Genomic DNA, 15,548 nt, shown 5'->3' on the forward strand with positions numbered 1-15,548 from the left:
GCTGAAGGGCCGTGCCAATCTCTGATTAGGATTCAGAATTCTGAGGCTTGACATCACTCACTTATGCCAGCCCTCTCAGTATGAGTCACTGGGGCAGAGAAGGAAACTCAGCTCTTCCCTCTGCTGGGTGAATGACCTTCCAAGTTATTCAACATCCTTTCTGAAGTATAGATGCAAAATTTAGACTCAGGATTGTAACAGTATTACTACAAACTCTTCATAGAGGAGGAATGCCACCTCTAGCACTTTTTGATACCCTCTTGCTTTTATGTATCCAAGGATTTGTCTTCACAGCTACAGCATGGGAATAGGATGACCCTTAACTTGTCTTTGTAGAAGCTGTCCAGCGTGGCACTTTCATTTGCGAGACAGAAATCATGCTTCTGAAAACTGCCCAGTTCATCCTAAAAAGCCTCATTTGTTTTTCTTCAAGAAGTCACAGTTTGGTTGATTATTGATATTATTGCTGGAGTTCAACAAGAGAAAGGAATCGGTTATATTTTATTAGCAGGGTCAGACCTATGACTAGAATGAGTTGGAATTGCTGTTTGCACTCCTATGCCCATTTATGCCAGCTGGAGAACAGGCCCAATAATTCATTTCTATTGTTTTTTAACTAAGTTGTGGGGGGGAGAGGTGGTTAGCAGCAGAGATGTTTACTTATGAACAGACCTGAGTAACCTAATGTTTCAGCCATGCCCGTTTTGTACATTAAAGCTTATTTTCCATGCCTCAATTTGGAACCTGCCCAAATTGACTTTGACTTTGTCATTCCATTAACTGGGAGTGGTTTCCAGAGCCAGCTACCCTGCCCAGCCCCCTCCTGTGTTGGCTTAATTAAGGAGTCAGGCCCAGTCTTGGTCTGCCACTGATAGGCGGTCTTCTAACAGGAAATGCCTCCACATTCTCCATTCTTGGGTGTCTGAGAGAGACTTAGCAGATAATCTGGAATGGAAACGCAGACCAGATCTCTGAGCTCCACCCTTGTATAGAACTGAATCGGGGAAAGAGTGAATTACTTTTTCAAAACAAGTATTGAGGAGCTTTTTCCCTGCAGGAATAATAGTGGCAGGGTAGGGTGAATAGGAACCTTTAAAATAATTTCTGGTGTTCACAAAGTTAGATAAAGTGTGTTAAGTTTGCAAATAATGTTTTCCTGAAATGTTAACTCCCCCACCCCCTCTTCCCCCTGCAGTAGATCCAGTCTCTTAAAAATGTCTTTCTTGCTAAAGGGAAGCTTATGTTATATATTAGGGATAAAAGATGCAGCTACTTCAAATTCTAGACTAGTCAACAACCATTACAAGAAAGCTATAAATAAGTAAACAGAAAGTCCTGGGGAGGAAAGGATATTTTCATGGATCTTTTAAATCCTGTTTATCCTTTATTTGGCAAGATGATGGGCTCTAACTGTGTCCTGCTTATATCTCCAGGTCATATAATTTTCTGCTAGGAGTACAAATAAAGAGGCAAGATGAACTTCTTGTTTTTTGCCTTGCAGACGCTTGTCTACTTGTATCATGAATGAGACCACTAACATTTTACATTGCTTGCTGAAGAACTGAAGAACGATAGTAACTTTTGCTTCTCTAATGACAAAGTTAGATTGGAACCAACTCATGGCAGAAAGGCTCTGAAATACAAATCCTGCAGACTTGGCTAATTATTTTTGTATATACAAAATTCCCAGGGTTTCACTGGACACTTTGATTTGGTGCTTGATTTGGCTCTGTATCGCACAGCCCATAACATCTGTATCTGGACTTTTGTGACAGCAATGTAGAAGCAGTGCAGGCTAACTAGGGTGACAAAAAGTATAACTAAATTAAAACAGAATCTAAAGTATTGTACTATTGAAAATGCTCTGCAAGGCACATTTGAAAATGGCTCAATGTGAGTTTCCTGTCTCTTATCACAATGTCAGCTCCTGTAGTGTACACTGATATCACATTTTGAATAGCCATCAGATATTGTACTGTGGTATAGACTTGCCAACCTGTTCTTTGTACCTGCATAATTATGCATTGTCCCACAAATAAACATGTATACCTTTTCCAAGTCATAAAACAGGATTTTTTTTAAAGAAAGAAAAAAGAAATATAGCTAAATAGAATTCAACTATATTATTAAAATTGTTTGGAAATTTCTAATAGAACATGTTTTCCACTGGAAAATTTGCCATTTTGATAAAACTGAAACTTTTTAGAAGAGCATGTCAATTTCAATGAATTTCACATTGGGGAAAAAATTGGGGAAAAAACATTTCAATAATTTCAAAATATTTTATTTTGACACTTGAGGCATAGAACCTTTTTGGTTTTCATTTACTCTATTTCACAATTTAGTTTAGCTAAATGGAATGAAACATTTTAATTTCTCAAATCAAAATATTTTGAGAGACCCAAAATGAAAGATATTTGGAAATGTTATTTCCCAAGAAATTTCCAAATATGGGTGTGTGTGTTCCAATTTGGAATGAAAGAAAACTAGAAATATCTGAAATTTTTTGTGGAAAGGAAATTCCAGCTCTCGATCAGCTCTATAAATTATTCATAAAATGCCTTTTCAGCAGGGAACAGGCTTCTGTTGTGAGGAAAACATTGTGAAATGTTTGACTGAGACCAAGTAAATAGACTTCTTAAAAGTTTCAGGGATAGCATAAAATCTGTGTCATGAAGTTTGCTGTATGTGCTCATAAAATGATGATGGCCACTCCAGAAATATTTATAATAATAATAATCAATTTTTGTTTTGCTAATAAACAGATCAAACACAAAGGCAGAGTTAAAATAGTACATTTTTTGTGTTACCTATGTGGTGTGTTGGTGATCAGGTTTTATTTTAACCTGAATAATCTTTTTCTTGGAGAGTTAAAAAAAATCATTCACTTGTTAATCCCTGCTGACTTTTGTGATTATAATGGATCACCTTTTTTGTTATGTATAGTATGGGTATGGAAAAAATGAAATTTTATTTGGGATAAATTTGTTCCTGGGGATGGATTTTGTTACAGTTGAGGAGACTTACAAAGTACAATTGGAAATAACCTTTGAACAAATTTGTAGATATTCACGAACAGCTAAGAAAATCTCTTATTTTTATATATGAGAACTGCTAGTTTGGCATAGCTCCAGATACCTATTCAGGGGTTTTTCCCTTTGTGTGAAATGATTGGATTAAATATGTATACTTTTCACTTTAAAGTATACAGTTTCTGCAGCCACATTGTAGAATGTTCTATTTTTTAGGGATTTGGTCCAAAGAACATTAACAAGTAAATTAAGATTTAAAGCTAGTGTATCCAAGAGTTAATTTTGTATGAAGTCAGCTCTTAAACATTTCCTTTATCAGGTGAAATGTTGCCCCTTTCTCTGTCTGGCACTGTAAAGTTTTCCTCTTCAGTGGATCTGCTCAGCTTCATGGAAAAATAGATTGTTTTGTCTTTACGTCTCTCCCATTTCTCTGTTAAAATTAATGAGCTATCATATATTTTTATAAAGAATTTTATTTTCATGTCCACCATGTTTCCCCAAGGTTTGTCTCATCAATTTAGCTCTTTAGGGCTAAGTACAGATAGTCAGAAAGCCTGTGGCTGAATTGATTCTATCATCACAGGTTAGTCTAAGCTGGGTAGACTGAACCGAGAAGCAAGTGAACAGACATTCGCTTTTGATTTCAGAAATGCAGCCACATGCCTGCAGTGGTCCAGGCCAGAAGCCAGGGGCCACTAGAGCACGCCTCCATGCTCAGCTGGAGCAGACAGTTTGGGCCAAGGCTGTCCACCCTGTGAGGTGGGGTTTGAGGGGGAGCTGCAAAGCATCCTGGGATGCTGGGGGACTGTGAATTAACTTGAATCTGGAGGGGAACTGGGACAGAAATTCAATAAACCAATTTAACCTAAATAAGTTAAGTCTGAGACTACACCCATCCAAGTTTGTCTTAAACTGGTTTCAGCCATTTTGAAAGTGGCTTATGTGCACTGAACTTGTATTGTGTTACAAATTTGAATGGGTTTCTGATCACTTTTACTGGTGTATGTGTAATTTCTGTCCCTAGCCTAAAAGTTATAGTGGGTAGGGTGTTTTAACATATCTGTGCCCACTGAGAACCTGCTGATTCTGTCTCACTAGGCCACATCCATCCAAACTTAATGGTGGTAGCAGGGATTAGAATAAGACATTCTTAGTTAAAAAGTGTAGAATTAGAATCCAGGGGTGCCAGGGGTGTGACACTTTTGAGTGCCTAAGTTTTGCAATATGCAAAAGAAGCCTCCGTCTCAGGAAAGACAAAACGTATACTTTCTGCAAATTGGGGCCCTTGTGCTCAGTTCCCAAAAGGATTGCAGTGGTCAGTCCCCCCAAAATTGGTTACTGATTCCATCCAGCAGGGGATCATGGTATACTTATGGAAACAAAGGGCATGTCCCAATGAGCACACATGTGCAGGGGCACATGTTTCCCATGGGACAAATAGCAGCAGCACATATTTGTGATGCTGCTATTTGTCCCTGGGCATATCAGAGTCCCTTGTACGGCACTCTGATGTATGGCAAAGTGACCTGGGTGGGATTGGGGAGGCTGAGGCCAGCACCTGTGCTGGCTTCAGCAGCCTCCCCTGGAGTCCTGGGAGCCTTTCAGGGCAGCAGCAGCACTGAGCCAGCTGCTCAGAGCCTGGCCAGAAGAATGTGGCTCTCACCAGCCAGGCTCTCTTTCTGATGGCGGATGCTGCTGCTGTGTGCACCACACATTTTTTTTTAGTGGCAGTTTTTTTGATGCCAAGATCTCCCAGTGACAACAAACCCACCATACAACTAATTAGCAGCATGGTGAATGGGTGCACGTGTGCCACATGTGGTTTGTATTGCCTCAAATTACTTTGAGGTGCTTCAAACAGCAAGTGCATGCTCATTCCGACGTACCCAAAATAGCTCCTTACAATCTACCTATGCTAGTTTTGATTTTTTTTCTGCTTGTCCAACCTCTCCCTTTTTTGTTACATTATTTCCAACTTTTGTAAAAGCTAATCATACAGAGGCGACCTGAGCAGGGTGTAGGGCCAGGGGCAAATCAGCCTGTGGGGCCCTGCGCCTGGACGTGAGGAAGCCAGCGGTGGATTTGGCATTGGAGTGGGGGGGCTGGGGTGGCGAGTGGCCAGATGTGAAGCTGGTGGTAGTGTGGAGTCACCATGCTGCTCTGTCTGGGTCCACGGGACCCTCCAAAACGTGGGTCCCAGGGTGGATGCTCCGATTCACACCCCTTCACCCCTCCCCCCGGGATGGCTCTATGTATAATGTTTTCCAAATACTAGTATCACTTGAGCTGAATAGTACCGATGTAAAGTAATTGTCTCTTCTTTACTGAAGGGAAAGAGCTGGCTGACCCCTAGGGTTTTTTCAGTTAGAGGTTTGAAATCTAAAAGCAAGAGAAGAGCTAGCTTTGTGTCTGTTGAATCATGCAGTGGAAAACAGACATCCGTGCAGCACTCCTGGCTTTGTGAAACCATACAGACATGGACCATTGGATAAATAAGTCTCTAAGAGGAGGTTTTCATCTAGTACCCTCCAGCTTTACCTCAACTGTATTTATCACAAAGTAATTTCTCTTCAAAACTCTATGTGGTTTTAAATGTTCAGTCAACAGGATGTAACTAAATCACACTTGTCTATTTTCTCCTGTTCTCCAGGCAGGTTCTTCAGTGATGTCTGGCCCAGGAGAGAGCACCAGTCCTGAAAGCAGCACACTCAAATATTCAGGTCAAGAAGGGCTGTATACAGGAGTCAGCCTGACCTCCACAGCTGAAGTTACAGCATCTGTGAGACAGGAGTGGTGCACAGGATTCAGTGCAAGTTGAGCTGGATACCTGCACAGGGCTGCAGCCACTAGATGTCCACATTTTTGTTTCATTTTGTATTATGGAGCAGTCAGAGCAGCAGTGAGAGTGCTGGCAAGAACTTTCCTCTGACATTGTCTTTGTGCCTTGATGGTAGAGGTGTTTCCCCAAGAAGGTTCTGCCTACATATCCAGCTCCTCATCTATGCAAGAAAAAATGAGAGAAAGTGAATCTCTACCAAGGGAAAACTAATGCAGCCAAAAAGAGAACCTAGAGCTATTGATAGGCTCCAGAAATACATCTACAGAATATGCAGCCATGCTGCCTTTTAGATTGCATATTTGTTTCACCATCTCCCTAGGATTTGATTGGGAGGGAGATAGCAGAGGCTTTGATTATAAGGGATAGTGAGAAAAAATTTCAAAAGCAGTAACGAGTGTATTGCTTGACCCAGTGCACACACCTTGAACAAAGCATGTGATGCCCTCTCCCAGGTCAGTTCTCTTGTTAGTGCTGTCTGTAACCAGTATGTATGCCTGCATTGCTCTGTCATTTTCCTATAGCGGAGTTCAAATATACCCATGGAGGAAATCACAGTGTTTGGTACAAGTCTCTCCAGGTTGAGTCAGCTAATGAGATCTTTTGTTTAAAATATTTACTCACTTTACAAGACTGCATTATAACTTTTAACGTACACTGTGACTGAGGTTTATGCAAGTTCATGTTTTGTGACTGAACTGTACTTAGTCAGAATTTGTAAACAGGGTAGCAATCAGATGTTTTTCTTCCATATACAATAATTTTTTTTTAAAAAAAAAAGAAGTGCAATTTGCGTTGCAGCAATCAGTGTTAAATCATTTGCATAAGATTTAACAACAGTTTTTATATGAATGAATGAATGTAAACATTTTAACTTAATGGTACGTAAATAATTTAAAAGAAAAGAGTAAACTAGGCATCCTTATACTTTTTTATTGCAACATAAACATCCACTTTCTGTATTTGTAACTAGTAAAACCAAAGTTTCAAGAACAAGCCTTCTCTCAGGAAAATTGCCCTCTCCATTTGCTCATGAGTTTTATACAATGCAAATGCGTATTGTTTTGCCATTAAATAAGTATGTGCTGGAAAGAAACAAATAGCAATGAAACTTTACTACCTAACTGATACATATGTAAATACTCCATAAGATATTTAGGCATCTTTAAGAGTTAGGATGCAATCTGTATAGTGTGACTGACCCATAGTTAGGTTGGTTTACATTTTTTTTTAAATGGGATGCCATTTGGAAAGTTATTCTTTCATCAGAGCTTTACAAATAAAAGGATATTGGTTTTTTTTCTGTACAATGTGATTTCTTCTTTGTTTCAGTCTGGTATCTTACAAAATGGTTATAGAAAATGTATCTGAAGCAGTGAGAATGTCTAAAGAATACAACGAAGTCCTCAAACATAGCTATTTACTCCATCCATGTAATCATTCAGTGTATTTTATCTATATAACTCATAGCATTTTTATGATTCCCATCATTGTGTTATCTGGTAGTGTAAAAAACTACAGCCCACTCCTTTAGAGGCAAAGCGCCCATTGCCTACAGCGAAGTCTTCAGGGTTGACCCCGTGCCTCTCTTTAAGTTGTCATTTTTCTGTGGCCTTAGGTCTTATTTAATGAAAAAAACCCAGAATCTTGCAGCAAATGATTCAACCTCTGTCCCTGGCCCAAATGAAAATTATTTTGATATTAACCAGAGTTTCAGATGCAGTATTGGGCCTGTAATTGATACAAATTTGTTAATCAATAAAAGACCAAATATTACGTAGAATTTCCCATTGTAATAGCATTTCTATGGGACTTAGAAACTGGAATTTCTGAATTCCAGTCATAGCTCTGCCATCAACCTGTGGGGTAGCCTGGGTGAAGTCTCTCAGCCTCACTTACCCAGAGTGTTATTAGGTATGAGTTGGGATAGCTCCACTGCCTTCACTGAAACCACATACTGTTTTGCATCAGTTGAGAATCCATCTCTTGGTTTTTCAGTGTCTGTATCTATACAACAGGAATAATGTTTGCTTCCCTACCTCACAGGGGTGTTGTGAGGATTAATGAATATGGTAATTAATATTGGTGCAGTGATTTGAAAATGCAATGCCTTATACAAAGGCTATATAAATAGAAAAGTCTGAATGATAGGATTTAAGGCTGAGAAAACAAAGGAAATTACATATAACAAAGAGAATTTTAAAATTAATTCATTTTCTTTTAAAATATTCCTTAGCAGAAACGGACGTTTTGTGGTAAATCAGTCAAGATGCTTGGAGAGAAACATTAACTTTTGTTCAATTGGTTTCTGAGTAACCTGTTTACCTACAACTTTACATTACGCCCATTCCTGGACACTGAATGGATGTAGGGGGGAGACTGGATGCTGCATTTCTGTGGTGCACATCTGAGAGGTGCAACTTAAACCTTAATCCTTGCAGCCCTGGTGACCAGGGAGCTGAATACTTTTTGAATACTGTGTGTGTGTGAGTGTGGACCAGCGCAGCCCTCAAAGCAAGTTAGATAGCCTTGGAGAACTGTATTTCAATAGCAGGGCTGCCCAAGGCAGTGCTGCCCACAATCTCTATGGTCTTACCTCTGCCACGCCTGTTGTGCCCTTATCACTTTCATCCCTGCTCAGAACTTGCTTCTGTTACTGCCTGCAGCATGGCAGCATTGGTGAAAATAAGGGAAGATCTTGATCAGCAGTAATTTTATTACTGGTGAAGACACACAAGCTAGAAAGAATCCAATTTGTCTCTCGCATCCCATGGTGAATCTGCAGGGATGGTGGTTAGGGAAAGATTGTTGCTTGTATCTTAGCACAGTTTTTCTGGAAGCACCTGAAATGCAATAGACACCAAATGCTATGGTGCCATTTTTACACTATCACTTTACAGAGTGGCTCATGGGTAAGAGAGAGGTTTGTTTTAGTGTTCTTGATGAAAGATTGTGGCTCTGTGTAATATGCACTGTAATTTCTAGGATAGTTTTCTGGTCTAGGGAATGAGCAATTCATTCCCCCTTTCTCCAAAAAGTCAATTCTGCAATTGCCTGACAAAGAAGGAGAAATATGAGATGCATCTTCTCCCTGGTACTGAAAGTCTCAGCTGATTACCAGATTTCAAAAAATAGAAAAACCTCTCCAGTCTTCCTGCGTGCCAAGAGTTTCAGTTCTTTCTTAACCAGCTGTCAAGATCTCCTTTTCCTTTCCTGACAGATGCTTTACTTCCCGAAGATGTATACATTGCAAATTCCTGAGCAGTGTCCGACAAATTGAATTAAATATCAAAATACATCAAAAAGGTTAGGGTACTGGACCTAAGGTGAGAAAAATGAAGGGTTGCAGATAGTGGGAGAATTTCATATGATATAGATGGTCCCTGCTGCATAATTTAAATCCAATATGTTGTATAGGCTCTGAGATCATTTTATTTATTTATTTATAGTCTATTTTGGAATCATCGAGTATGGCAGGTGCTGCATACACCTGAGTGGTTATGGCATCGCTGATTGCCTTCTCTTAAAGAAGCAGAGTGAAAGCTGAAAAGCTCTAGGTATGTGTTTAATAGGTAAAATATGAGCATGTGTCCTGGAAGTCAAGGATTAGCCAAGCAGAATTCATGTGCTCACTATGGGAGTAACTAGGTGAAATTTAATAGGCTGTCACTTATAGCTCAGACCGGATCATTTTGGCTTTAAACTCTAGGAATCTATGAGTCTTTGGATGAGGCTAACACTGAGATTCTGAATTTTTGTGACTATTGAAAATCCCATGGTAATTTTCATAAGAGTTGCTGTGTACAGTCTAATATCTTGAGCAAACCTCAGCTTAGATAATTTCTCTCTGCCTACCTAAAATTTCCTACTTTTTCTCCCAAACTGTGGTATATTGTTGCCATATATATATTCTCTTGGCACTGAAATGCTCCCCTCTCTGACATGTAACTTAGACGTTGTTTAACAAAATAAAGCAATAATATACCACAATTTGGGAGAAAAAGGAAATTTTAGAAATTTTCCTTTCCTCATGTCGCTGTGACCAAGGTATTTCGCAGAATTCTCAGATTTGTCGGAATCTGACACAGCCATGCTGCAAACATTTCTGCTACGGCCTTGAACTCTTGGCTTCCAGCCACTCGCCCCAGTTACTATGCCACTAGAGCAGGGTATCACACTCTCTTTATTCAAAGGAACAGTATTGTATTTTTAAATTAGACTTTTTCTTCTTTCTATCCTCTCTGATCCCACTTTATAGTGTTTATATTTATTCTATTTCACTTAAACCAGAACAAGATTGAACACTCAAAGGATTAATGTGGCAAAATTGGACTCGTAAGCCTTCTCTGGACTGTGACGAACATAGCTATGTTCTGTTTCTCTACAGAATAAGTGAAATAGTTAGCAGTACATTTTTTATTCCTAACAATTTGAATAAAGCAAATATTCCATACAGCCTGGTATGCAGCCCCAAAGAGAGTAGCACTTATATTCTTGAGATAAATGATATAGTGCAATTTCCATGTGCTTTGATTTGCTGAAGTTGTATTTTTTGCAGGTCAAGTTGACAGCTTCAAGCACAGAGTTCTAGAAATAAATTTGCTATTTTGTTTCCTTGAGAAAAATATTATTTTAAAGTATCACTACTGGTTGACTGTTCTTCACAATAGCTTAGTGTTTTTCAAACTGGGGTACAAACACCCGCTCAGAGTCTGCAGTGAACCTCCAGCAGATGTGCCAGAGGAAAGAATGGAGAAGCAAAGAAGGGAAAGTGGAGATAAAAATAGAGGAAAAGGAAGAAAAAGCATAACTAAATGAGGTCTCCACAATATGTCATAGGTTGGTTGTAATGTTACACCATGGTGGTAGTGACATAAAGTGTTTGATTTTCTTTAAATTATCCACAGCAAAGAGCCATAGAAGTAGATGGCAGTTTAACACATGCAAAAAGTTGTGCTTGCCCAAAATCATTTGAGAAACACTGCAACAACTTAATGAATCCCTGCGCAGTAGCATAACTAGGGGTAGAGTGTATGCAGGGGGACAGGGGCAAGGGTGGGAGGGGGTGAACAGGGCAGCATCAGGTACCAACTTAGGGGTGAAAAAACAGGAGCTGGCTGGCTACTGCTACTGGTGCTGCCCTGAGCAGGCATTGTGTAGCCCTGCACTAGGGCAGTTATGCTACTTCCAGTTTAGACAGCAGTAATTAGCTGTGTTAATCTGAAGTCAGGCAGGAGGTGGGGCAAGGTATCAAGTTAATCTCTCAGGTGCCACCCTGCCCTGCCTTCTGCTGTACATTCAGTTTGGGAGTGCTCCCAAACTGGAGGGACCGTAAGTAGTCAGAGGGGCACAGTCCGTCTCTTGGGCGCTTCCTGGCATGATTGAAGCACTACACTGAGCTAGCTACACTCCTTGTGGTTTAGGAGGTAGCATGCCCAGAGTAGATGTGGCCCTTCTCACTTCCACTGCTGCTTGATATCAGAATGAGGCAGTACATGATTTCTCAGGACAGATGTTTCCCATGCGGTCACACTTTCGATTCTTCTTTTGTAAATTCCACAAGGCGACAGTGACAGTTTTACTCAAACCAGGATGGCCCCAGCCAAACAGGCTGGGGCCATCCTTGCAGACAGGCTAGTTTGAATAAATTTTACTTTTGTGAAGTAATTTAAAGCAAGACATACTTAAAAGATGGTGTCTTTCAAAGGATTGTGAGGATTAACTGAGCATTAACAAGAACCGGGAAGGTGGACTCTTAAAGTTATAGCTTTGGCTCTCTTGCCCAACTCTGTGCCCTCCTTGAAATGGTGATAAAATTCATGGGACTAACTGAAAGCTTTGTATAAGCAGGAAATTCAAGAAAAACAGCTTGTCTTTCTACATCCTTAGTCATCAGTTTTCAGCAAAAGGAAAGAAAGCGTAGATACCATCCCACCAGATTCAAGGTTTGTAGACAACACCTGATTCTTGCAGTGTTTCTCTGAATGGGACAGTGGGAACAGGCAGAGATGTTCGTATATGCTGTACTATTTCTGAAACCCATTCTGTGGTAATAAACTCTGGGCCTGATGCTGCAGCTCTTACTTGTATCTAGACTTGGGTGGAATTCTGTATGTAAAGCTATTTGCATAAAGGTTGCATGAGAGGGTTACGTATGTTCAGAAACCAGCTATTATCTAAGGAAAGGATTACCATTCCTGAAACAATTCAAAACTAAATCTGAAGGATAGTTGTATTTGGATACCTGCTATATACACAACAACGCAAAAAATCCATTATTGTATGTGTCCTATGATTGATTAATATACTGATTATTTATTGGATATTTGTGGCAGGGGACCTTTGTTGCCTGCCACTTTAAGGGCTTCAGCAGGCTGCAGATTAGCCTGCAGGTGAGAGCAGACCCAATCAGGAGAGTTACATGTCACACACGAGGCCACCTGATTGGAGGACAGCCTGGCTGCTGGGGTATAAGATCAGGCCCAGGGAGCAGGGCTGGCAGTTGCAACTGGGGAGCCGAAGAGTGAATATCTCCTGGCTGGAGCACTGCTACTCCCAAAATATCTGGAGATCAACGGTAGGAACGATGCAGGAAGAGGAGGTTCCTGGTCCTGGGGCATGACCTGAAGCTACACCCTGCTGGGCTGGGCAGTGTGGTAGGGCTGCTTGTGGTGGGGCAAGCTCCAGGAAATGCCACACCTGTGCCTGTGCAGTGAAGAATGAGGATGGGGTGCCGTATAGCCTCAGCCCCTGCTGTCTTATGGGTGACCCTGTGGAGGGGAAAGCCTAGGGGAGCATAGCCTGACAGAAAAGCACAGGGGTCCAGGCCTACTGAGTGGGGTCTGAGGCAGGGTCCAGGCCCACTGAGTGGGGCTTGAGACAGGGCTGAGGTCCATCTGCAGGGACTGGAGGCCCATGGGTTGTAAGGCCCAGAAGCCCCAGTGAGGGGATGGAATAGTGGCCCCCATGAGGGGGCACAGTGAGAGCTGACGGCCATGTACAGTAGGGTCCTAGGGAGCCTGAAGGCCTGCACATGGGCTGACCAGAGTATCTGGAGCTGAGGCCCCAGTGATGGGGCAGAATAGTGGCCCCAGTGAGGGGGTGTAGGGAGAGCTAGCAGCCAGGTAGAGTAGGGCCTTAGGGAGCCTGAGGGACTGCACACAGGCCAACCAAAGTGGCTAGAGTCGAGGCCCCAGTGAGGGGGCATGTAGCTCAGGCATGTTTAAGGATGCCTGAGCCCAAGCTGGGCCAGAGGCCAAGTGCAGCCCAGTTAAGGGGCTGGGGCAGTAATAGTGGATAGTGACTTGGATGGCATCTGCGAGGCATGGGACATGGTAACAGGGAGGTTGGAGCCATCTATTACACCCTTGGCATCAGAGCATTAAATGGGCAGCCTCTCGCAATTTTCCATCTACTTTGATACATCAAGGCATGGCAGGGAAGGCAAGGCACACTACCCTAGACAGGTGGGTGGGCTGATGAAGAGACCTGTATCGCTCCTTGTCACAATGTTACTGGTAGAAAAAGCTATATTAGTGCAAAGTTAAGATTGAGGTTTTGATCAGAGATCAGGAAATTAAGATAAACTTTAATTTTCATAGAATCATAGAATGGCTAGAGGTCATATAGTCCAACCCCCTGCCTGAGGCAGGATCATCTCTATCCAAACCATCCTACACAAATCTGTTGTGTAACCTATTATCAAAACTACAGAGCCAACCCTGACCCAAGCACAAGACATAACACCCTAAGTGAAGCAGGGAAATAATGATGGTCAAGGGTTGTTAATTTGCCTTTTCCATATATGAAAATTTACAGTAAGATCTTTCATAACACAGATAGTAAACCAGAGCAAACTCCTACAGGTTCAGTAGTAGAATCAAACTCTGACTTACAAAGAGACTTCTAAGGAGGTAACCCTAAATAGCCCTAAAGGAGATAGCTAATCCTAAATTAGAGCAGTCAAAGTAGTGCATCGCAGCTCTCAGGAAATAAGAAATTATTTGGTTCAATTTAAAGACTGTATTAGCTACAAAGGCAAGAAATATGCATTTGACACTTTTATAAGTAATGCAACAACTTCAAGGCGCTTCCTAGGCTAACTGAAAACCCTAGAGATGAGGCTCATAACTGTACAGAGGAAGTTTGGTCAGTGTTCAGCAAGGGGGACCAATAAAGATTCCCCTGAAAAACCCTGTCTCCCTGTGCACCCTATCTGTTCAGCATAGCCAGATGGATTAATCTTACTGCTTCCCAATTGGAAGGAAGAACTACATTGGATGGAGTTCAAACAGTAGAATGCATAATTGGACTGACAGAGCAGAAAAAGCTGGTAACATATGTGTTTGTGGAGACTCAGTGAAGCAGTACATAAGAAAAGGAAAGCAGGTCGGAAACAGTGGTGTGATCAGGGCAGTAAGTATTGTCTGTGAAACATTTTGAAAGAAATAAAAATGTGTTGGTGCTTCATGGGAAGTGATCACTTTTTGTGGAAATTTTCTGATTCTGTTTGTGTTTTGGGGCTTCTCGGTGAAAAAACAAGCAAACCTTTCGCCATAGCAATGTTCATTTCTAAGAAATGGCCATTTTTCATTAAATAAATTCTTCAACTGAAACATTTTGATCTAAAGTGAAGATGTAGTTTCCCCAGTATGGAAAAGACAGTTTCAAGTTTGTTTGCTGCTGTTCTAGTACAGTTAACATTGATCCCATGCACTAATGGGCAATATCTTCATGCACTGTCCTTACCTCACTCCCTTCTCCCACCCTGCACACTAACTCTACATTGCCACTAAGACAGACTACACCTGGGTTTTAAGATCCCCAGATGAAAGTGCAAAGAATTCATATTATTCTTTACTTAAATAGAGTTCTCTGGCAAATTAGCTTTAAACAGATGAGGGATTTTCTTTCTGTGTGAAGAAGGTAAAGAATATGTGGAATGCAGTCATATAACTTTGGACTATTAGCTGTCATGAGCTAAGGTGGACTGCAGCTTTGTCAGCTGTAACTGGGGAGGAAAAATGGAAACCTCAGATACTTTAGGAAATAGTGGCTGTGATTAGCAGCTGTCAATCTTATCTTAGTTGACACTCATTAAAGTATTGGTGGAGGTGCTGCCTCCTGACATAGAGATGAACCATGGGCCTTGTTTACTTCTGCAGTGTACTTAAGTGCCTAACTTCAAGCAGATGTATAGGTATAGCTCTTTGCTATTATCTAGTTGTATTTTTTTCATTTGAAAACATAAAATGGTATTTGAAGAATAGATTAGAGTCTGTCTGGTGCATATCAATCCTCCTCTATGCCTCATTTCCTACCCCTGCTTCCTTGTCCCTGGTTTTGCACAGTTGCTCGTAAATCTGAAGAACCTTTTTAGCTGGCATCGACCCTTGGAGCACAGAGGCATTCTGGCTTCTTGCCCTTTCTAGTGGCTGTGGGTTATGACTGGGATTGAGATAGGTCAGGCTTCACCAGTTCTGCATTGCTTTGGGAATCCATGGTGCTGAGGGACCTTGGGTTAACTAGTTAACTTTAGAGCCCCTTTGAGCCTTGCATTCTTGTTCCCTCCATTCCTTCTAGAAGCAGCTACAAATAAGACTGTTTTATCTTGTTTCCCTGTAGCATTGTCTGGTTCTCACACACACACACACACACACACACACACACACACACACACA

General features: G+C 41.2%; 1 protein-coding gene across 1 annotated transcript in view; it reads left to right on the top strand.

The window, feature by feature from the left end:
* Nucleotides 1–7,175, top strand: part of GATA6 (GATA binding protein 6) — a gene marked incomplete at its 5' end in the record, with an annotated part of 29,301 nt that extends 22,126 nt beyond the window's left edge. Inside the window, one exon of the mRNA XM_019541195.1 lies at nt 5,683–7,175. Coding sequence (XP_019396740.1) covers nt 5,683–5,850 — 168 coding nt within the window. The remainder of the gene's footprint in view (nt 1–5,682) is intronic.
* Between the last annotated feature and the right edge of the window lie 8,373 nt (nt 7,176–15,548).

The sequence above is a fragment of the Crocodylus porosus genome, unplaced genomic scaffold, assembly GCF_001723895.1.
Source record: "Crocodylus porosus isolate Cpor-Errol unplaced genomic scaffold, CroPor_comp1, whole genome shotgun sequence".
In the NCBI taxonomy this organism is placed as follows: Eukaryota; Metazoa; Chordata; order Crocodylia; family Crocodylidae; genus Crocodylus; species Crocodylus porosus.